Source organism: Charadrius vociferus, unplaced genomic scaffold (genome assembly GCF_000708025.1).
Source record: "Charadrius vociferus isolate BGI_N301 unplaced genomic scaffold, ASM70802v2 scaffold385, whole genome shotgun sequence".
Taxonomy (NCBI): domain Eukaryota; kingdom Metazoa; phylum Chordata; class Aves; order Charadriiformes; family Charadriidae; genus Charadrius; species Charadrius vociferus.
In genome coordinates, this window is record NW_009648925.1 from 4,688,809 (window position 1) to 4,706,598 (window position 17,790).

The 17,790-nt window shown below is 46.0% G+C and overlaps 1 protein-coding gene across 2 annotated transcripts in view; it reads right to left on the minus strand.

Annotated features, from left to right (window-relative positions):
- The window catches only part of GLI2 (GLI family zinc finger 2), a 144,188-nt gene that overhangs the window by 38,090 nt on the left and 88,308 nt on the right, over positions 1 to 17,790 (minus strand). For both annotated transcript variants that reach the window (XM_009887279.1, XM_009887277.1), the window contains exon 3: positions 1,587 to 1,789. In XM_009887279.1, coding sequence (XP_009885581.1) covers positions 1,587 to 1,789 — 203 coding nt within the window. The remainder of the gene's footprint in view (positions 1 to 1,586; positions 1,790 to 17,790) is intronic.

Below are 17,790 nucleotides of genomic sequence, written 5' to 3' on the forward strand. Positions count from 1 at the left end.
GGCTCCACGTAGGGCTCTCGTGACGTGCACTTGGGCGTGCTTCTGCGGACAAAAGAAACTAAGCTGGGGCCTCTGCATTCCTCCATTTCCGCAAATTTATAAACAATCTCTCGTTCCCCCTTCTAATAATCCTCCCGTTTGGACGCAGCCAGCACCCCGGGGAGGGGGGAGCGGGCCCAGCTTGCCGGCAGCAGTAACCCTGTCAGCATTAACATCCCTGCCTATTAGGAAGGAAAGACAAATGCAGCCCAGTTCCCGATAGCAGCGCGAGGAAATTAAAGCCAAGGTCTAATGCATAGAGCTAGGTTTAGTGTCTGGCAGCATAAAACCATTTTGGCTGCCAAAGCCAATTATGCTCACTTTCTCCCAGCTGTAATTTTTCAAACCTGCCTCCCCACCCGCTTGCCCCATTAACTTATTTACCACTGCCTTAAAAAAAAAAAAAAAAAAAAAAAGAATAAAAGAAAAAGGAAAAGGAAAAGCAACCCAAAACACAATGCCTTTTTTTCCTAGCAAATAATGAAACTGGCTTTGGAAAGAGAGGATGGGGCAGAGGACGTGCACGTCAGCCGTCAGACCTCTCCGCGGCGGGAGGCTGGGAGTTCAGATGACGTTTTGGGGGAGGGAAGAAGATGCATGCATCTCCCCATTGCCCTAGCGATGTTTTTTTTTTAGCCATAGAAGATTGTTTTATGCTGCTACACACTAAGCTGGGGGCCTTGTCACTCTCTGGTACGCTTTGCAGCGGTGAAGGGCCGCTTGCCCCTGCAGCAGCTCGGAGGCCGAGAGATGCTGGAGTTTGCTGGGTGTGCAGAGACTGGGTCCCCAAACCCCGGCTGCTCCCTGGGCACGGAGCCAGCCGCCTGCAAACGGGTAATGAAGCACTTCTGATGAAGTCAGTCACGACTCGCACCTCCCCAAGTGAAAGCTGAGTCGTGCATTTTCCCCTTTCCCTGCTTGGCTGTTTCTGTCCCCAGCTCCCCAGCACAGGATCTGCTGGGGCTCGGAGAGCATCACCACCTCCACATGCGCCCAGCGTCAGCTCCCTGCATGTCCTCGCCTTCCCAAAAAGCTGCTGCGGGACAGCTCAGGAGTAAGGAGGAAGAAAGCATGGCCCTTCTCCCTCACCCAGGAGTCACCCTGCCCCACGACACAAAGCCAACAGGGGATAACCCAACCAGCATTGCCTCATCTCTGCAACATCAGTCCCAGCCAGGCCAGGCAGCTGGAGCGACTGTGACCCTCTTCGGGGAAAGCAGGGCTCCCAGTAGGGACATAAGAGCAGGGAAGCTTGTAAGACAGCCGAGAGCGCTGCAGAAAGGAACGTACTTTAAGCAAAATATTTATAATATGATCCAGCGGTAATAGCTATTCTCACGCTCTGCTTTCTCAGTGCAATGATGCAAAACAAATGTGTAGTTAAAGGAGGGGAAAAAAAAAAAAATCACCCAAAGAGAAAAAGAGACAGCTCTCCCACTTCAGAGAGCAGCTGCGGAGCCTTTGCAGCTGTAAATCCTTGGGTTTTAGGGAATTTCAGTGCTGGTGAGCTACAAAATCGCTGCAGTACCAGTAGCACAGCATCTTACCATCAGCAGGGCTGAGGCCCCTGGCAGCGGAGATGACGGAGAGCGTGGGGCTGCCGTGGACGGAGCGGAGGTAGTGCTCCATGTGGGGTGCCACGTAGGGGTGCGGCGGGCTGAAGGGCGACTCGCTGGGCCCAGCGGGGTGCGGAGACAGGCGGATGAGGGAGATGTCGGAGATGACGGGGCTGCCGCTCAGAGGAGGAGGCCTGGGAAGGAAAGAGAGACACACTGTGACCCGCAGCCACCCAGGGCGGACACGGCTGTCTGCCACCCTTCTCCCTCCCACCCCACCGCCTTCGCCTGCAAGGGAGGAGTTTGAGCACATGGTGGGAAAAACCTCCCCTCTTGGCATATGTGGAGCCTGAAGGCAGCGCAAGCCTCCCGAGGACCCACACTCATGTTGCACTATGTGTATACTGGTGCACAGTGGCTCACACCAGCTGGGCTGCTGTGAAAAGGGGCAGCAACTGCTTTGCACACACAGGCTGCATGGAGCCTGCCCCGTGCTAGAGATGTCACCCCATCTCCTTGCACAGGGAGGCTGGATACATGAAGATGTTTAAGGCAAACCCAGGGTTTGCAAGCTCCTCGCTGCCCCTGGGTATCCAGATATTTAGTGCCGCCATGTGCACACAGAGCCCCGGACGGGGCTGCCCTGTGGAAGGATGTAAATGGCACGAGGAGTACTTCTAGGATGTCGACGTGATTTGTGCTCTGCTTGGCCCAGCGTGCGCAGCTCAGCCAGCACCGGTGGAGCAGCCCTCCCCGCCTGCGTCCATCACGGCTTGCACAAACCTCCTTGACAGGTCGGCGGTACGGTTCAGAGGGCAAAAGTTCAGGAGAGGTTTTATTGCATGCTTTCTGGGGGCCACCTCTGTTAAATCCCTTAGATCGTCCTCAGGCCAAGTGTTACCTGAGAAAGAAGTCCGCAAACGCTGAGGGATTCAGCAGGTAAGAAAAAAAGTCACAGGCATGTTTCAGCACTCGAGCAGTTTTTGCAGGGTAAGGATGGAAAAGAAAGTGTACAGACAGCTCCCAGACATGTCTCCTGCTCTACTCTTCATCCTCTTAGACAAATTGCAGAGGGGACAAGGAGGGAAGAAAAAGTTACACGCCCTGACCTGAGAAGCAGAAAATCTGAGCTAGACACCAAAAGTGGCAGAGCTGTCATTAGGCAAAACGAAAGAGCGAAATCTGCTTTGCGTTAGAGCTCCCTGTACTCACAGACTGATGGAAGCAGAGCTGGTGTGGAGGCACAGGTCACAGCAGGGACAGCGCTGGTCCCTGGATGGGTGGTTTGGCCAAGCTGAGGGACATGGATGTGCACCCCATGGGGCTCCACCCCAGCCATGGAAGACCACAGGGATTCGGGGTTTCAGAGGTCAGGGATCTGGGATGTGGGCTGAGCTAAGGGACACTATTACAAAGGTCCTTCCCTAACAACATCCAAATATGCCATTAGTGAGTGCATGTAAGATCAGTCTCTCCATGCACAGACAACCACAAACACGAGGGTCTGAGCAGTTTAGACATGCCACCTCACCTCAGGATCTCGGTCCCACCCTGCCTTATCAACAGTTCAGGTGCATTTTAATTTATTTGTAGTACTTGCATATCAACAAAACCACACAGAAATGTAATATAAGCTTTGCAGACTTATTCAGCAGTTTACGAGCATGTTTGTCTTTGTTTGATCTTCTGCGTGTTTCTCTGTCTTTCTGATAAATTAGTAAACCTTGTGGCTTTTTGAACACTTTCTGCTGATGGGTAGTAAATTAAATGCCTTTTAAAATATTTATAGTTCAAAGTACTTTCCTGTAGCAATACTCTCTGCGGCGCACTGGTGTGAAATACAAGGCAGTGAAAACCTATCAGATATAAAGGACTTGCAGAGTTGCCCTGCCACCGACACACACACACACACACGCTCGTTGGAACAAACCCGGGGTTTCGCCAGAGGAACACCCACCAGCATTGAGCCTGTTTTCTTTTACAGCGCTGAAAGACAAACTTATGATGGCATGGCTATTTCAGACCTCATGAGCTCCCCACCTGCATCACTATGGCATTTTGTTATCAAAATTATGGGGTGAACGAAGTCCCTCTCCGAGTCACTCTCCGGTGCCTCTCGCCATGACGTCAGCCGCGGCGGCGGCAAGCTCGGGAAAGCTGCTGCCGAGGCCGCCGGGGCTGGTTTCTGTCGAGGCTGCTAATAAAGGCGGGCGAGCACGGAGCCGACCAATTTATTTCTACCAGGGAGGAGGGAGAAGTGAATCAAAGTCTCTGTTCCAGATTTAGTTTCAATTCATTTCTAATAATCTCCACCGCCTCATCTGGAAAAAATGAAACAGGATTAAAAAAAATGATGTCATTAAGAAAACATCTGACTAATTTTTCTTCTGACGAAGACTTAATATAAGTGAGGGGGGATGTAAATTAAAAGCAGCCCCAATCTTCCCTGGGCCACAGAGCCTGCCTTAATACATAAGCCATGAAAGAAATTTTCTTACATATACAATAAGTTCCCTCTTTCATCAGTACTCACAGCTTCTCCCAAAAGGGTTGTGAACTTCTTTGATGCAGGCTTGAAACTATGTATTACCAGGTTTACGAGCCTTCGGAGCCTCCGCTGATCAAACTGTGAGGCCGACATCTAAAATGTGTATAACAATATGAAGGGTTTGCTGTTCATTTTCTCTGTGCTAAATTGGGCAGAAACGCTGGAGTCCCTCAGAACAGGAAAACTCCACCCTGGCCAAAAAGGTAACACTGGGAAAAAGATCAAGAATTCACCCAAAACGCATGCAGCTGGAGAGCTGGGCGGTGTTTTGACATGAGTCTGACCGTGCACGTAAAGAGCGGGTTGGCGAGCAGGCTTCTCCTTACGGCTTTGCCTAAAATCTCTCCTTGCCGCACCTCTCCATCTGTGGACTGGGAGAGCCGTACCTCCAGCCCAGTCTGTCTCCCCTTCCACGCAGGGGTCACCTCTCACCGTTGTACACCTACCATTCTAGCAAAGCACCATCCCACGGCACGGGATGTCCCAAAACAACATGGCTCCTGTTAGCTGTTTGCCAGGAATGGCTCACTCAGCCGGAGTGATCCTCTGCTCCTAACTCCATAAAATTTTGATTTTTCCCCTTCTTTGCCCGGTTGCGCCACTGGCATTATTTCTCGTCTCATCCCCAACCCCCAGATTGTGCCACTGCATTGGCACTCTGCAAACGCACAGCGAGAGGCAGCTGTAGCCTCACAGGTCCACTCTGGGACTGGTAAAAGGACAAAGACTAGCTGCTGCTTTTTAGAGGCAGTAGCTTAAATGGGGGAGACATGAAATGATGCTGGGGGAAGGCGGTTCTTCCCCCATGCCCAACGGTCACCTCCCCAGCAAGCGGGGCTCCCCATCCCCATGCCTTGAACCCTGCAGAGGGACAATCCCCAGCTTGGTGTGGCGAACCAGCCCGTGCGATGGTGCTGTGGTGCCAGAGCTGGGTTTCTCAGAGTGTCTGTAGGGCTCCCTGCCTGGATCTCCGCTATCCGTACATCACCCCCTGCTTCCTCCCTGGATCCCGCGGATGGCACGAGGAAAACAGCCCAGCGCCTGGGGGAGAGCTTACGGCTCTGCTGAAGCCAACGCTGTAAAAATCTCACTGTCTGCAGCGGGAAGAGGGATTTCACCTGACCACATATATTTCTAAAGAAACTGGGATTCTGGTTTTCAAATAGGCTAAGGGAATTGGGTGTCCAAATGCCATTAAATTTAATGGGAGCCAGAGGCCTGTTTTCCCCGCGGCTCCAGCGAGAAGCCCAGGGTCTATAATTAATGCTCAGGACTTGTAGAGCAATTTGCATCTCTGACGAAGCACGAGAGCCTGGATTCATTAACAGCCCCCACCCCCCCACCCTCCCCCCCAGGAAAGCCTCTCCCTTCCCCACACTCTAACAGAGGGACACACTGAGGTCGGGGAGACATTACCTGACCCCAGCAAGGGCTTGTGGGGCCTCATGGCGATGCTGGGGGCATGCATGCTGCTGAAGGCTTTACAGAGCAGGTCGTTATCGGTGCGGTGGAGAATCATCCTCAGAGAGCAGAAATCTTTGCACTATTTACCTCCTGCAGAGCGTGACCGTGGGGCAGCGGGTACCTGCAGCAGCGGAGGAGCACGACCAGCACGAGGAGAGTTACCAACACCTGAGATGTGATACACACTGCTGGTGGGAAACTAGGAGGTTTTTGGTGGGTTCCCAGGAGCTGGTCACTCCTTAACTATCCTTCACCAGGGCAAAGAGATGTGCTTAACTTTCCTACTGCCTGGGTTTTGCTGAAAACCAGCTTGTCCGAAGCTCCGCAGTCTCATCCCAAAGGCTGGGGGAAGGAGCTGGTAGTTTTTCTTTGGAAAGCAAGGCAAAAAAATTCAGCCCCTTGTTTTCAGAGAGGTGGGCCAGCGCGTCCCTACATGTGCCTTGGAGCCTGGCAGGCACTTGCCCCCCATGCCACTGCTCACAGGAGATGTGTATGTGCTGCACTTGGTACATCGCAGCTGAACGCAGCACTGAGAAAGGATCCTCGTGGTCCCATGGTGGAGGAGTAGCATCATCTCTGAGGAGCTGGGCTGGGCTCCTGGGAAGGGAAACCCCTCAAGGACTGGCAAAACCAGTGCACTATGAATAGGACCTTGGGGTGACTTGTTCTCATCCTGCTCTTACCCTGGGGTCATGGACCAGCAATCCCAAAATCTTGCGTGGTGGAGATGTGTGACCATTTCCCCATGCTGTATGCAGGTCTGGAGCCTCTGCAAGGGGCACCCAGCCATGAATGCAACAGTTAAAGAAGTTGCACATTTCTGAAATAATCTCCATCAGTTAAATAAAAACCAGAAAAATGGGGACAATTAACCAGCACTAATGTCCCATGACTAGTCTAAATTAATACTTACGTGCCAAATATATTCATTCAGCGGAAAACAAAGGGCTGAATACTTTTCCATATGCTTAATGGAATATGGACACTTGCAGGCAATTGTTTCGCTGTACAATAAAAAAAACTGCATAGCTGCTACACAAAGATGGAAGCTAGGAACAGAGCTGCTCATGGAGAGAGGTATCATAGCCTGGTAAGAGTTCTGCTATAAGAAAAAAGCTTTTAAAGCCAACAATCCCCTCTAAACGCCACATAAAAGTCCTTGTTTTTGTTTTGTTTTAAATAAAACATCCTGGCCTGGTTTTTGCGAGTCTTGTGTACCCAGAACACCACCCAAAGCCTGCTCAAGATGGAGGAGAGCCTTATGGATGCCTGAAAAAGGGACCATGGCAGACACACTATATACGGGATGCCAAAGCTGTATCCAGCAGGAACCATGAAATGCCCCAGCGTTCACGCTAAACAATTCAGTCTAAACACCTTTCGCCAGCCCCTCAACTTCACCTCTGTTTTATTTCTGATTTAAAGTCCCTTACAACAGGAAGGGTGAGAGGTCGCGACACTTGGGCGGTACCCTCAGAATTAAACCACATCAGGTCCCTCAAAACAAGGTACCTTTCAGAGGTCAGACCTGGGCCACAACTACCGAATCCACGTGGCATTTGATCATTCACAAAGATTTCCTCCCCCTCCCATTTTTTTCGGCTGAGAGAGCGGAGGATGCACCTGGAGGGGCGGCACAGAGCTGCCTTGCAGCTGCCTCTTCCCCCCAGCCACTGCCAGGGAGCGCAGGGCAGCCCTGTAATGAGGCAACGGGGGATCACTCACACTTCCCAGCTCTCCCGGCACTGCAACAAGTTGATAATTATCCAGTAAAGCGACCTGATGTAGGGTCAAATGTAGGGCTATCAAGTCGAAGAGGCCAGCTTATGTGTCCCGCTAGGAAGAGATCAGGATGGGGACCCAAGAGACATCCCTGTGAACTCCCAGCCCTCCCCTGCCAGGATGCTCAGCACAATTCATTTTATTCCTTTTTTCCTATATTTTCTCAGCTTTGGATGCTCAGCACAATTCATTTTATTTCTTTTTCCCTGTATTTTTGCAGCTTTAAAATGGGGCTAATAATATCTTCTTTCTTTTTCCATAGCCACAAAGATGAATATTATAGAAAATCAGAGCTGCCTTTGCTAATTCAGCAATTAATGCACTCACTTATATGAGGCTGTGAACCTGGACAAAAATTGCTAAAGCTTCTCTACAGAAATTTAAGAGGCACTCTTCAAGTAGTTCCCGTTTTCTCCTTTCCCCTCAAAAATGGCTTTGAGGCACGGAAAGCATGAAAAATAAAAAGATTATTTTAACAGCAAGGGCAAGTTCCCATTAGATGGGTTTATCGAGGGAAGTGGTAAATTCAGCGTTGCTGCAAGACTTTACGGCAAAACTAGAGGTTTTTTCTAAAAGATGGGCTCTAAGTTAACTTCAATGTTTAGAGTTTTAATGGTAGAAGAGAGCAATTTCTCCCACTGTAGAAATTAAAGGGAGGGAATCCTATGGCCAGTGTCGCAGATGCCAGACCAGATACCTGCGGTAATTCCTTTGGGCCTTAACAGACACAAATCTCTGAATATAAAATCCCTTATTTGTGGTTTGGGCACTGCTTTGAAAAGGATTTAGGTAGAGACTATGAAAAATCCCATCCTGCATCCATTGGCAATGGTAATTGTCTGAATACCTTTAAAAATTATGCCTTAAAGTCTAACCTTGTAGCGCTGAAGTCAAGGAATCTCTGCCACTGACGGCACGAGCAACAAGAACATCCTCTAATTAGTCGATTCTTTGGTTTTCCATCTGAACCATGGAAACAGTATCGTAATCTAAGGTGGGTGCCATTTCTCAGCACAATTTTTTTTTCCATCCCTTAGAAAAATATATTCCAGACTTATACGCAATTTCTAGTGTATGAGGTCAGCTTAATATATTTGCTCCAGGTAAGAAAGAGGACTTTTTGTTTCCAAATTAAAAAAAAAAAGCTAAAGAGCTTTCATTTTTCCTTTCAAAAGACCATTACATTTCCAAACACACCTGACTTCAATCCTAAGTTTAAAATATCTAAAACCAAGAACAAGTTGAACAAAAGATTTAACTTCACCTGAGAGTATTATTATTTTTTATCAATGAAATCCAAAGTATTTTGGTTTAGAGCTTGAAACTTTTTTTTTCACTTAATGCAGGTCTAGTTTTGGCTGACACTTGTCGGCACAACTGCAACACAATAACAACAACAATATCAATATTTTCTTTTAAAATGGAAGAAAAATGCAAATTTTTAATAAGTAAGGTTGCCCTCTATTATACAACACACAAAGAAGCGAGACATCAAAGGTAGAAATTAGAGTTGATACGGGACCTTCAAACCCAAATCAAATTAGTGTCTTGAGGAGAGATCTTTGATTTAAGCTTAATAGTGGTGATTTTTTTCTTGGGTTGTTTTACACTTAATCAGCCACACAGCCCACTGTGCAGACATATGTTCCCAAAGCACATCAAAGCAAGTAAACATTCTGTTTCAGATCCTAATATCCTTTTTTATCCAATTATCTTACTTACATGATCTTTTAATTTAAGTTCTGAAAGCCCACCTTTTCACACAAGCTTTCCTTTAGTGACGGAGGTAGAAGGATGACCAGCTCAGTTCTTGTAAGGTACCCACCAAAAAAACCCCACAATGAATAAATCAAAGCGCAGCAGATGAGTCTCTAAGATAGTTTCTTGAGAGATTAATGATGAAAGTCTTCAGAGAAGAAGCATATTTTAAGAAGGGGAACTTCAAGGAAGGTAGCTGAGAGGGAGAAAGGGAAGGAGAGTGAGAGAAAAGGCATGAAAGAAAGCATGGATGAAAGTGCAAGAGCCAATGAAAGAAGTTCAGCGACAGACTGAAGGAGCGATCCAAACCTGGAAGCACGTGAACTTCAGGTTGAAACCACCAGGCATGAGAACTTGATTCCAGTAGTCACAAAATTTGAGATCTGGGGTGTCGAAATGCTGCAGGCTCAGGGCGGGGAGGGGATGAGGGCTGGGCAGTGGCATTGAGGATGGTGGGGGTGGGCAAGCAAGGTGGGAAGCAGTGGGGAATGAGACAGGAAGGGTGTGAGGTGGACCAGATCCTGATGGAAGAGCTCAGTAGGAAGCTGAGGGAGATCTGAGAGGATTCAGTGCTGGTGAGGGCATGTGGGAAACAAGTGTTGGAAAGATGTGTCGGATGCAACACAGCCGTTTCTCCGCATCTGATTGATTTCCCTTGGGAAACATGTTGAGGATATTAGCACTTTCGAGCGAATATTTTGCTTGTAGCTGTGAAGACACTGGGCTTGGGAAAACAAATGGGAAGTGTATGTGTCTGTGGAGGAAATCTGAATTTGTGATCCCTGCCTAGTGTCTTCTTGCCATGCTCAGTTTGGGTGGGGGCTTCTTTCCCTTAAAAGAAAACAACGTTCAAGTGTTACAGAGGGGTTTAACATTTAAAAGGCTATTCCTATAGTACTTCTGAAAAGTCCCCTTCCATGTTATGCCAGCACTAACCTGTTGTGGAGAGGGCAAGTCAGTGGCAGCAACGCCACAGCAGTGGAGCTCACGGAAGAGTCGGGCAAACCATAGAAAACGCTTATTCATTCATTACACTTTAAATCTACCTTGGCTCTATACCCGTTATATCCCAGAAAAGCAAAAAAGGACCATTCCTCTTCATCATGACTGTAATACAATCAACTGGCTGCAGCATTACTCTAACCAACGTTAACTAACAGAGTCTATGTCTGACATCTATAATTTCATGTTAACAAATTAGGTAGACTCCTGCATTTCCTGGTACCTTGAATGCCCAAGAAGCTCATAACTTTTCTTTATATGCAAAACGTCAGGGAAAGGGCAAACAATGTTATGCCAGAAGACCATAGCCAAATCACTCGGTTGGAATGTGCTGTAAATCACAGGGTGAATGGAAAATGAATCTTTGTTCCAGGACAGCGACTTCCAGCTTTAATGTTGCTGCTAATACGCTCCTTTTCTATTGGGAATGCTCTCTTCCCACAATCCAAGGTCCTTAAATCCTATAACTAGGGAAGACACCAAGGAACGAAAACCTACACCCAACTAATTATAAAAAGCCTGAAATGTCCTACTTCTCTTTTCTGAAGTACAGGGGAAAACCATCGGTATTCAGGCTTTAGAAAGATGCTGTGCTTGCTCTAAGCAGCAGTGAGCTGTTGTAACCAACTGGAAGCAACCAGAGAACCACGGTTAACAAAGGGGAATAAAAAGAAATGGGAACAGGTACAGCACAGATCTCTACAAAGCCTTTCTCGACACAGCAGTCAGAGGAGCTCTGTATGCAGAGGCAACTGTGATAGCCACACAGAAACACATCTCACACACACACGTACACGCACCCCAGACACGCTGCTGGCGTGCGGCATGTGTACCTGCCTCTGGTGCATCACAGCACAAAGAAGTAAAAGACATGCATTCCTATAATAGCAAAGCTTTTGGTCGGGGCTCCCTGGGTTTTCTGCAGGAATTAATTTTACTGGCATTTGACACATTTTAAACAGCAACAGCACTCACAGTAACCTCCAAAGGGAAATATTCCTGAACAATATATAATAAATACATTGATTTCTAATAATAACCACCTGCCCTAAATCTTCTTGCTGACAGGTTTAGTTGGACCAAAGGCCCTTTTCACATCTACTTCATGACAGTTCCCATCACTACATAAAGACTTTGAAGTGCCCTAACGTGCAGTAAAATGCGAGATAACCTACCAAACTGTCAATATTTCTTCACTTCTAAAAGGAAATGCTAATGGCACTCAAAGAGCTCAAGATGTAATGTAAGATCTGATCCAGCAGGCTGGCTGATCTAACCATCCTTTCCTTTGCTACGAGTATGCTGAAAAGCAAGCAATTATATGGTGAAGAGCAGAACTAGGTAAAAGTTTTCCACTGATATGACTGCAGGGAGAAAAGCCTTTTTATCCCAAACAAGCTTTTCTCTTGGAAATGTCTGGAGTTTTCTGTATAAAATAAGGAAATTAACAATAAGTTAGCTCTTCCATTTTAATTTCTTCTTTTTAACCTATCACATTATTTTTTTTCCTTTTTTTTTTTTTTTTTAATCATTAGCAAGAAAGTGAACCAGAATGAAACACAGATGTTTTTAAAATCTTGACAACATTGAGCTGGGAGTTAATTTTCTATAGGGAAAAGATGAGCACAAATAATTCAGAGAAAGCTGAATCTCTCCACAATTGACTATGATAAAAAACTGGCATTTCTCTACCAGCTCTAGCTTGCAGTGTAAGACTGAGAAAGGCTTTATAGCAGGAGAAACAAAATAAAATAAATAGAAGCCCAGTCCTGTGGTAAAATGCCAGCACTGCTTGCTCAACTGTACAACTCCAACGGACTTCAAAGGAACCAGGATGCTCCTCTCACCCTCCAGATCATCAGCTCACGGATGAGGTGTTTTATATCTCGTTATCCACGTACCACCCGAGAAGCCTTCCTTCCAAAACCCTTTTGCCCCCAGAACCATTGATGTCATTCTCTACAGCTGCTCTCGTATTTTTCCTGTTTTCCAATGACACAGGGAAGTATATCATATTTATCAAGGAAGGAATAGGGATCTGATGTTCCCTAGCTGTTTACTGCTGAAAGTGTACACTAGCGCTTTTCAACCTGTGATTTGCAAAACCCTCGGGAATCACAAAACCCTCCTTCGGGTGTTGTGAAAGATAGCAAAAGACCCCTGCAAGACTCTTGTTATTTGGGCTAAATTCACAATACCATGTTTGACAACCCTGCTGGAAAATTTTTAGGGAGGGCACAGACTGCAATAGCTTTTAAACCCCCCATTGACTCTATGCTTCCCAAAATCAATAAAAATTATATACGAGACATTCTCAGAGTAATCACCGTCCGCTGCCCTAACCATCCAACATCCACCGACATCAGCCAGTGCCGGAGCACGCATGCGTGATTTAGGCATCTTTGCTACGCCGGCACAGAGGTTACCCCATCTCCCATGTCAGCAGCGCCGTATACCTACGGCGACACCTCCCTCCTGCCGCCATGCAAAGGGAGACCTGCGGGTCTCATCTTTCATCCTCTTATCTCATGCAGCTATTCCTTATGCAGACACATTTCTGTATACAAATCCCATTATACTTGACCCTCAGTTCACCCTGTTTCCATTACAACGCTGTAGACTCAACCAGACTTGTTCCAGTGCCAACTCTGTGCTGTCATTCCTTGCGCAGAGTGGTAATAAAGAAATCACTGTTTTAAGCTGACAAAGAACAGATTTCTTACTAAGTAAACACTGATGTTTTGGTAGGGAAATTAAGTTATAAAATTGTGTCTACAAAGGGAGACCATACAGATGGAGTTTGTTAAGAGACAGCAATACAGTCAACAGTGGTTAATTCAATTGCCTGCTACTTATCAAATATTTTTTTTTTTTTAAAAAAGGCTTGTCCAGCTTTAGTAAATGCAAATGCAGAAAAACATTTCAAAGACTTGTGTTGTCTTAGCTGGAGAGCGATGCAGCACGCACATGGCCTTTGGAGGCCAAAGAGCCCGCCCTTGCGCATCTGCAGTGGTTGTGTTGGTATCCAGCGGGTCTGGCACTCTCCAGCCTGGCGGGAGAGGATGGATGAGCACAGCACAGCTCATCACTATGTCACCACCTTCTAGGGACCTGCATCCTCATGGCTATGCCATGGCCTCACTTCCCCAGGCCATGGCTCTCACCTGCCTTTCTTCCTGCACGCTGCCCCATGCCAGTTTTAGATACCCCAAACCTTCCTTCAGCTCAGGTAAAAGCAGGGCACTAAGCTCAGCTGGGTAAAGATAGGAAATCCAGCATCTCCAGTCCTCAGTTGAGCCTTAAATCACCCCAATCCAGCCTTGGATGTCGCATCTAATTCCCAAAAGCGGCAGGTTGACACCAAGTTGCTGAAGCTGTTTCTCTCCTAAATGCAGCAATGGCAGAGACTCTTTACCCTCCCCTTTCCAGGGAATCACAGCTGGGTTTGGGGTGCTGCCTGAAAAACAGGGCTTTTTTTACAGCATCAGTGCTGGCAAAGGCCCCCAGACATCTTCCTCATCCTGACAGTTCTGGTGACCGTCCATACTGCTGGACTGGGAGCAGAAGCAGGAGGTTCCTCATCACTCCACAAACCTCAGAAAGCACCCTTTTGCATCTCACCAAACACCAGCTTATCCTTCTGTTACGGCATCTAAGTGAAGAGAGGGATGAGACCTCCAGCCCCATTTCTACACACTCTGCCAAGCCTCAAACTACGCAGAGCCAAGAGAGAGGCAGCTGCTGTCTTTGCATGCCCAACTGCAGGTGCTCAACTCACACATTATAGCCATTGCCTTCCACAACAGCAACCAAAGTCTGTCTGAGATGATATTCCGGGTACTCTGAATACAACCTTAATGAAAGCAGACATGTTTTGAGGACAGTATAAAATGACCACAGAGTTGTGTGTGTGGGGTGTTTTTTTAAAAAACATTTTATCAGGAAGGACAGAGAAAATGATTTATTTTTTGCATAAGATAAAGGTCACTACAGGATTCAGTGTACAGCATGATGTAAAGTCTCACGTGAGCCAAAAGGTGTTAACATTGTGTGCCCTTTAAACGATGCACTTAGTCAGTAAAACGAGATGTGCTTAGGTTGGAACTATGTAAATACACTCATTTTATTAATATAAGGTAAAAATCTAAAAAAGAGATATTGCTGGGTAATTAAGTCACCATGTATTGGTTATATTTAAAATTCAAGAGAAGGGATATTAAACATACTCAAATTTTAATGAAAACATTTGCAGTGGCTTTAATAATTCAGCACAAAATTTTATTTAAACATTTCTCTCCAATTTTGGAAATGGCAAACACAGGGCCATTGTGCTGTGGTCTGGGAATGAGAAATCAGAACTGCTCAGGTGCAGTGGGTTATTTTACCTGTTTAGACAACACAGTGACAAACAAACCAAGCCTGGAAATCAAAGCTGAAATCCCAGCAGCGAGGTTTTCCATGTGGTAGCAGCTTTTGAAAGTCCCATTGGTCACTTTTTGCACCTTCAAGTATCTTTTGCAGCCCAAGTTGATTTCAGTTGATTTAAGCTCCTACGTGCATTCATTGTGGGAGCAGGCTGCTGGTGGGATTCTGATGTCTAAAGAAGTCTAAATACTTCTGGCTTATAGTTTACATTGAAATAGGACTTAAGGTCCTGCACTTTGTATGTTTTGGGGTTTTTTTTAATTGTATCTGCTGCTTGATTTGCTAAAATAAGCAAAGGACATAACAGGTGAAAATAAAGCGGATTTTTGAAATATTTTATAGTTTAAATAATCTATAGTGTTATTATTAACCAAGGAAATTCAACTATCCAGAACTGAACTTCTAATATTAACAATTCCCTTTATGCGTGTCACATTACAGTGCAAGTTTTAAAGCTGTTCATAATGTAATGGCAAAATAATTACTCTTACCCAGCACTGCAGTACACATTTGGTACTCATGAATGCTGTAAGGATTAACACAACCATTCACCACACCTGCTATAAAAGAACTTCTAGCCAATAAGAAAAGGTACAAAAAGGCACAGGCCGTTTTCTAAGTTCAGTCATAGAGTATCTGAGGGACAGAGCAAGAGCAAGAAGAGTTGTAAGGACCTATGGGTAGCAGATAAACTTTTAATTACACAAGACCCACTTGAAAGCTCTCATTGTGCTGTTCAACAAAGCAGGACAAAAGTTTGACGAGCCAAAAATGAACCACAAATGCAGCTCATGCTATTGTACCCATGGATTTTCATTGGCTTATTTGTCAAGCTCCTGTGACACTCCTGACGATGTGAGATGCCCTGGCTGCACCATCTCCATCTTCTACCTTCAGCCTTCAAGAACAGCTTCTAAAAGCCTCCAGTTTCAATTTAATTGAAGATTTGCTCCTGGACTCTGGAGGCTCTTTCATTTGAAACTCAAATGCAATCAGGGGGAGTGCAGACCACAATGCACTGTAGGCAAGGAGATTATCTTTCAGCCTAGCTTTCACCCACTGAGGATGATAATGGGAGGAGGAGATTAGATTGAGGCCCTGCACTGGTAAGTAAGGGAGACTGCACACACACAAACACACATACACACAAATCCTTACTGCACTGGAAGTTCATAGATCGCAGCAATTTTGCTGGTGAATGTGTGAACCACAAAATTGCCCTGCCTGGGAGAAAAGCCACCAATGAACGCAGAGTTGGTAGGGTTGGGCTTGGGTTTATGAACGGCAAAGCTATGAAATCAATCACAGCAACCAGAGTCTGGATGAAGGCCAGTTTGGCCAGCTAGTCAAAAAACAAACGAAGGGATAGAAAACCACTGCATCTAGTGCAAAATTCTGGGAGGAAGCATGATCTGATCTACAGCGCAAAGCACCTCAAAGAATTTTCTGTCCCTCGGTTTGTGCCATTTACTCACCGAGTACCCCTGGGAACGGTCACTCACCCAATCCGCTGCACCAGTATAACATACCTGAAGCAATGAGATACCCATGCGCAAACCAAGCCCAAGTCTCTGTTCACCGTCTGACTTTATCAGAAACTGTCACATAATTCACCAGAAATGCAAACTCTGCTCCACAGACATCAAGCATGGAGAAACCAGGCTGATAGGATGCTGAGGACCATCAGCACTTCAGGACCTGAAGGGAAAGAAGCTACAGCTCACAGTGCTCCTACCTTCTTCACATTTGGCAGAAGCCAGCTCTTGCAAAAACAAACAAACAAACAACTCTTTGAAACATTTCTTATTCTTGCGGTAACACTCGTCTCGGCACTGACAGAATTCAAACCAGACGTGGTCGAGAAGTCTGGAGTCATACCAGGTTTAGATCTTACATGCCAGGAAAGGTCAAGACCTAGCCAAGTCTTGAATAGATGACTTGCAAAGAAAATCCCAGGACACAAAGGAAGTGGTGTTGGTGGGAGAGTGCCTTTCCCTCTGACTCATTAGGCAATGCCACGTGACGATGCTTTGGTGAGGAATATGAAGCGGCCGTGATTCCCATCCACTAAAGCTCAAAAGTCCAGTGCATTTGTCCTCAGTTAAGGTCCTGTGGGACTTTTAAAAAGGCATGGGTTGTAAAATACCTAACCTGGCTCAATTCCATTTTAGTCTCTTACATTCTGGTCATCTCATTGTTGCAAGCCCTGAGGGAGGGTTTGAACTTTCCTGACCTAACCTGAAAATTGGCTTGGTTATGCATGCACGTACGATTTCTTTTTCAAAGATGGCTGGAAATTTATTTGGAGTTTGAAATTCTTCTATTTTTTTCAAGTGAATAAAGCGGTTTGGGGTCTGCTGACAATGATTTCACTATGAACATTTCTCTTTAGAGACTTCTACTGGAAATAATACACAAACAGGTAATAACTATTTAAGAGTCCAACTGTACTAGATAAAACTTTGCAGATACCTTACTTTTCATCAGTTCTTGGCATTACTTCTTACAGAGAAACAGTTGGGCTGGAGGACTAGGAAAAAAGCGAAAAAGCTAGAAATAACTTTATACGATTTCTCCCCTGGGAACCAACTGCAAAACTCTTCCCACTGGTCTACAGATAATAGAGTTATGCACCCTGACCTAGTCCCTGCGCATACGCTAACTCTCATACCCTGACCCCCAGAAGATGCCATCACAAAATGTGTGCCTCATAATCAGGCTAAAACGGTGGCAAAAATCTCATTTTGGTTCCTCCCAAGGAACGGAAAACATTGTTGGCTCTTTGAGGGTCTTTTCAAAAAAGCAAGACCACCACACTGAGTGGTGATCAGTTACTCGAAGCAGCACCTCAAACACTGTTAATTGCTTGAATATTTGCTGTTCCTAGGAAGCAAACACCAGGACATTCTGTCTACATGGTACCATCGTGACTAGGCTCCTCCAAGTTGGCCTGTTTGGCATCAGCCCCAGGATCTCTGTGACAATGCTGGATTCACAGCAATGTTACGTGGAAGCAATCACAGAGCTGTAGTCCCTCTTCATTAGGCTTTGACTTCTACTTTGCTAAAATTATCTTAAGAAACATTACTGAAGTGAAGCCCTTCATGAAAACACCAACAAATACTCCATTACTGTAACAGGTGTGAAGTCAACTGCCAAGTCCATATTGTCACACGAAAAATCCCTAATATAAACTACTGCTACAGTAGGAATACA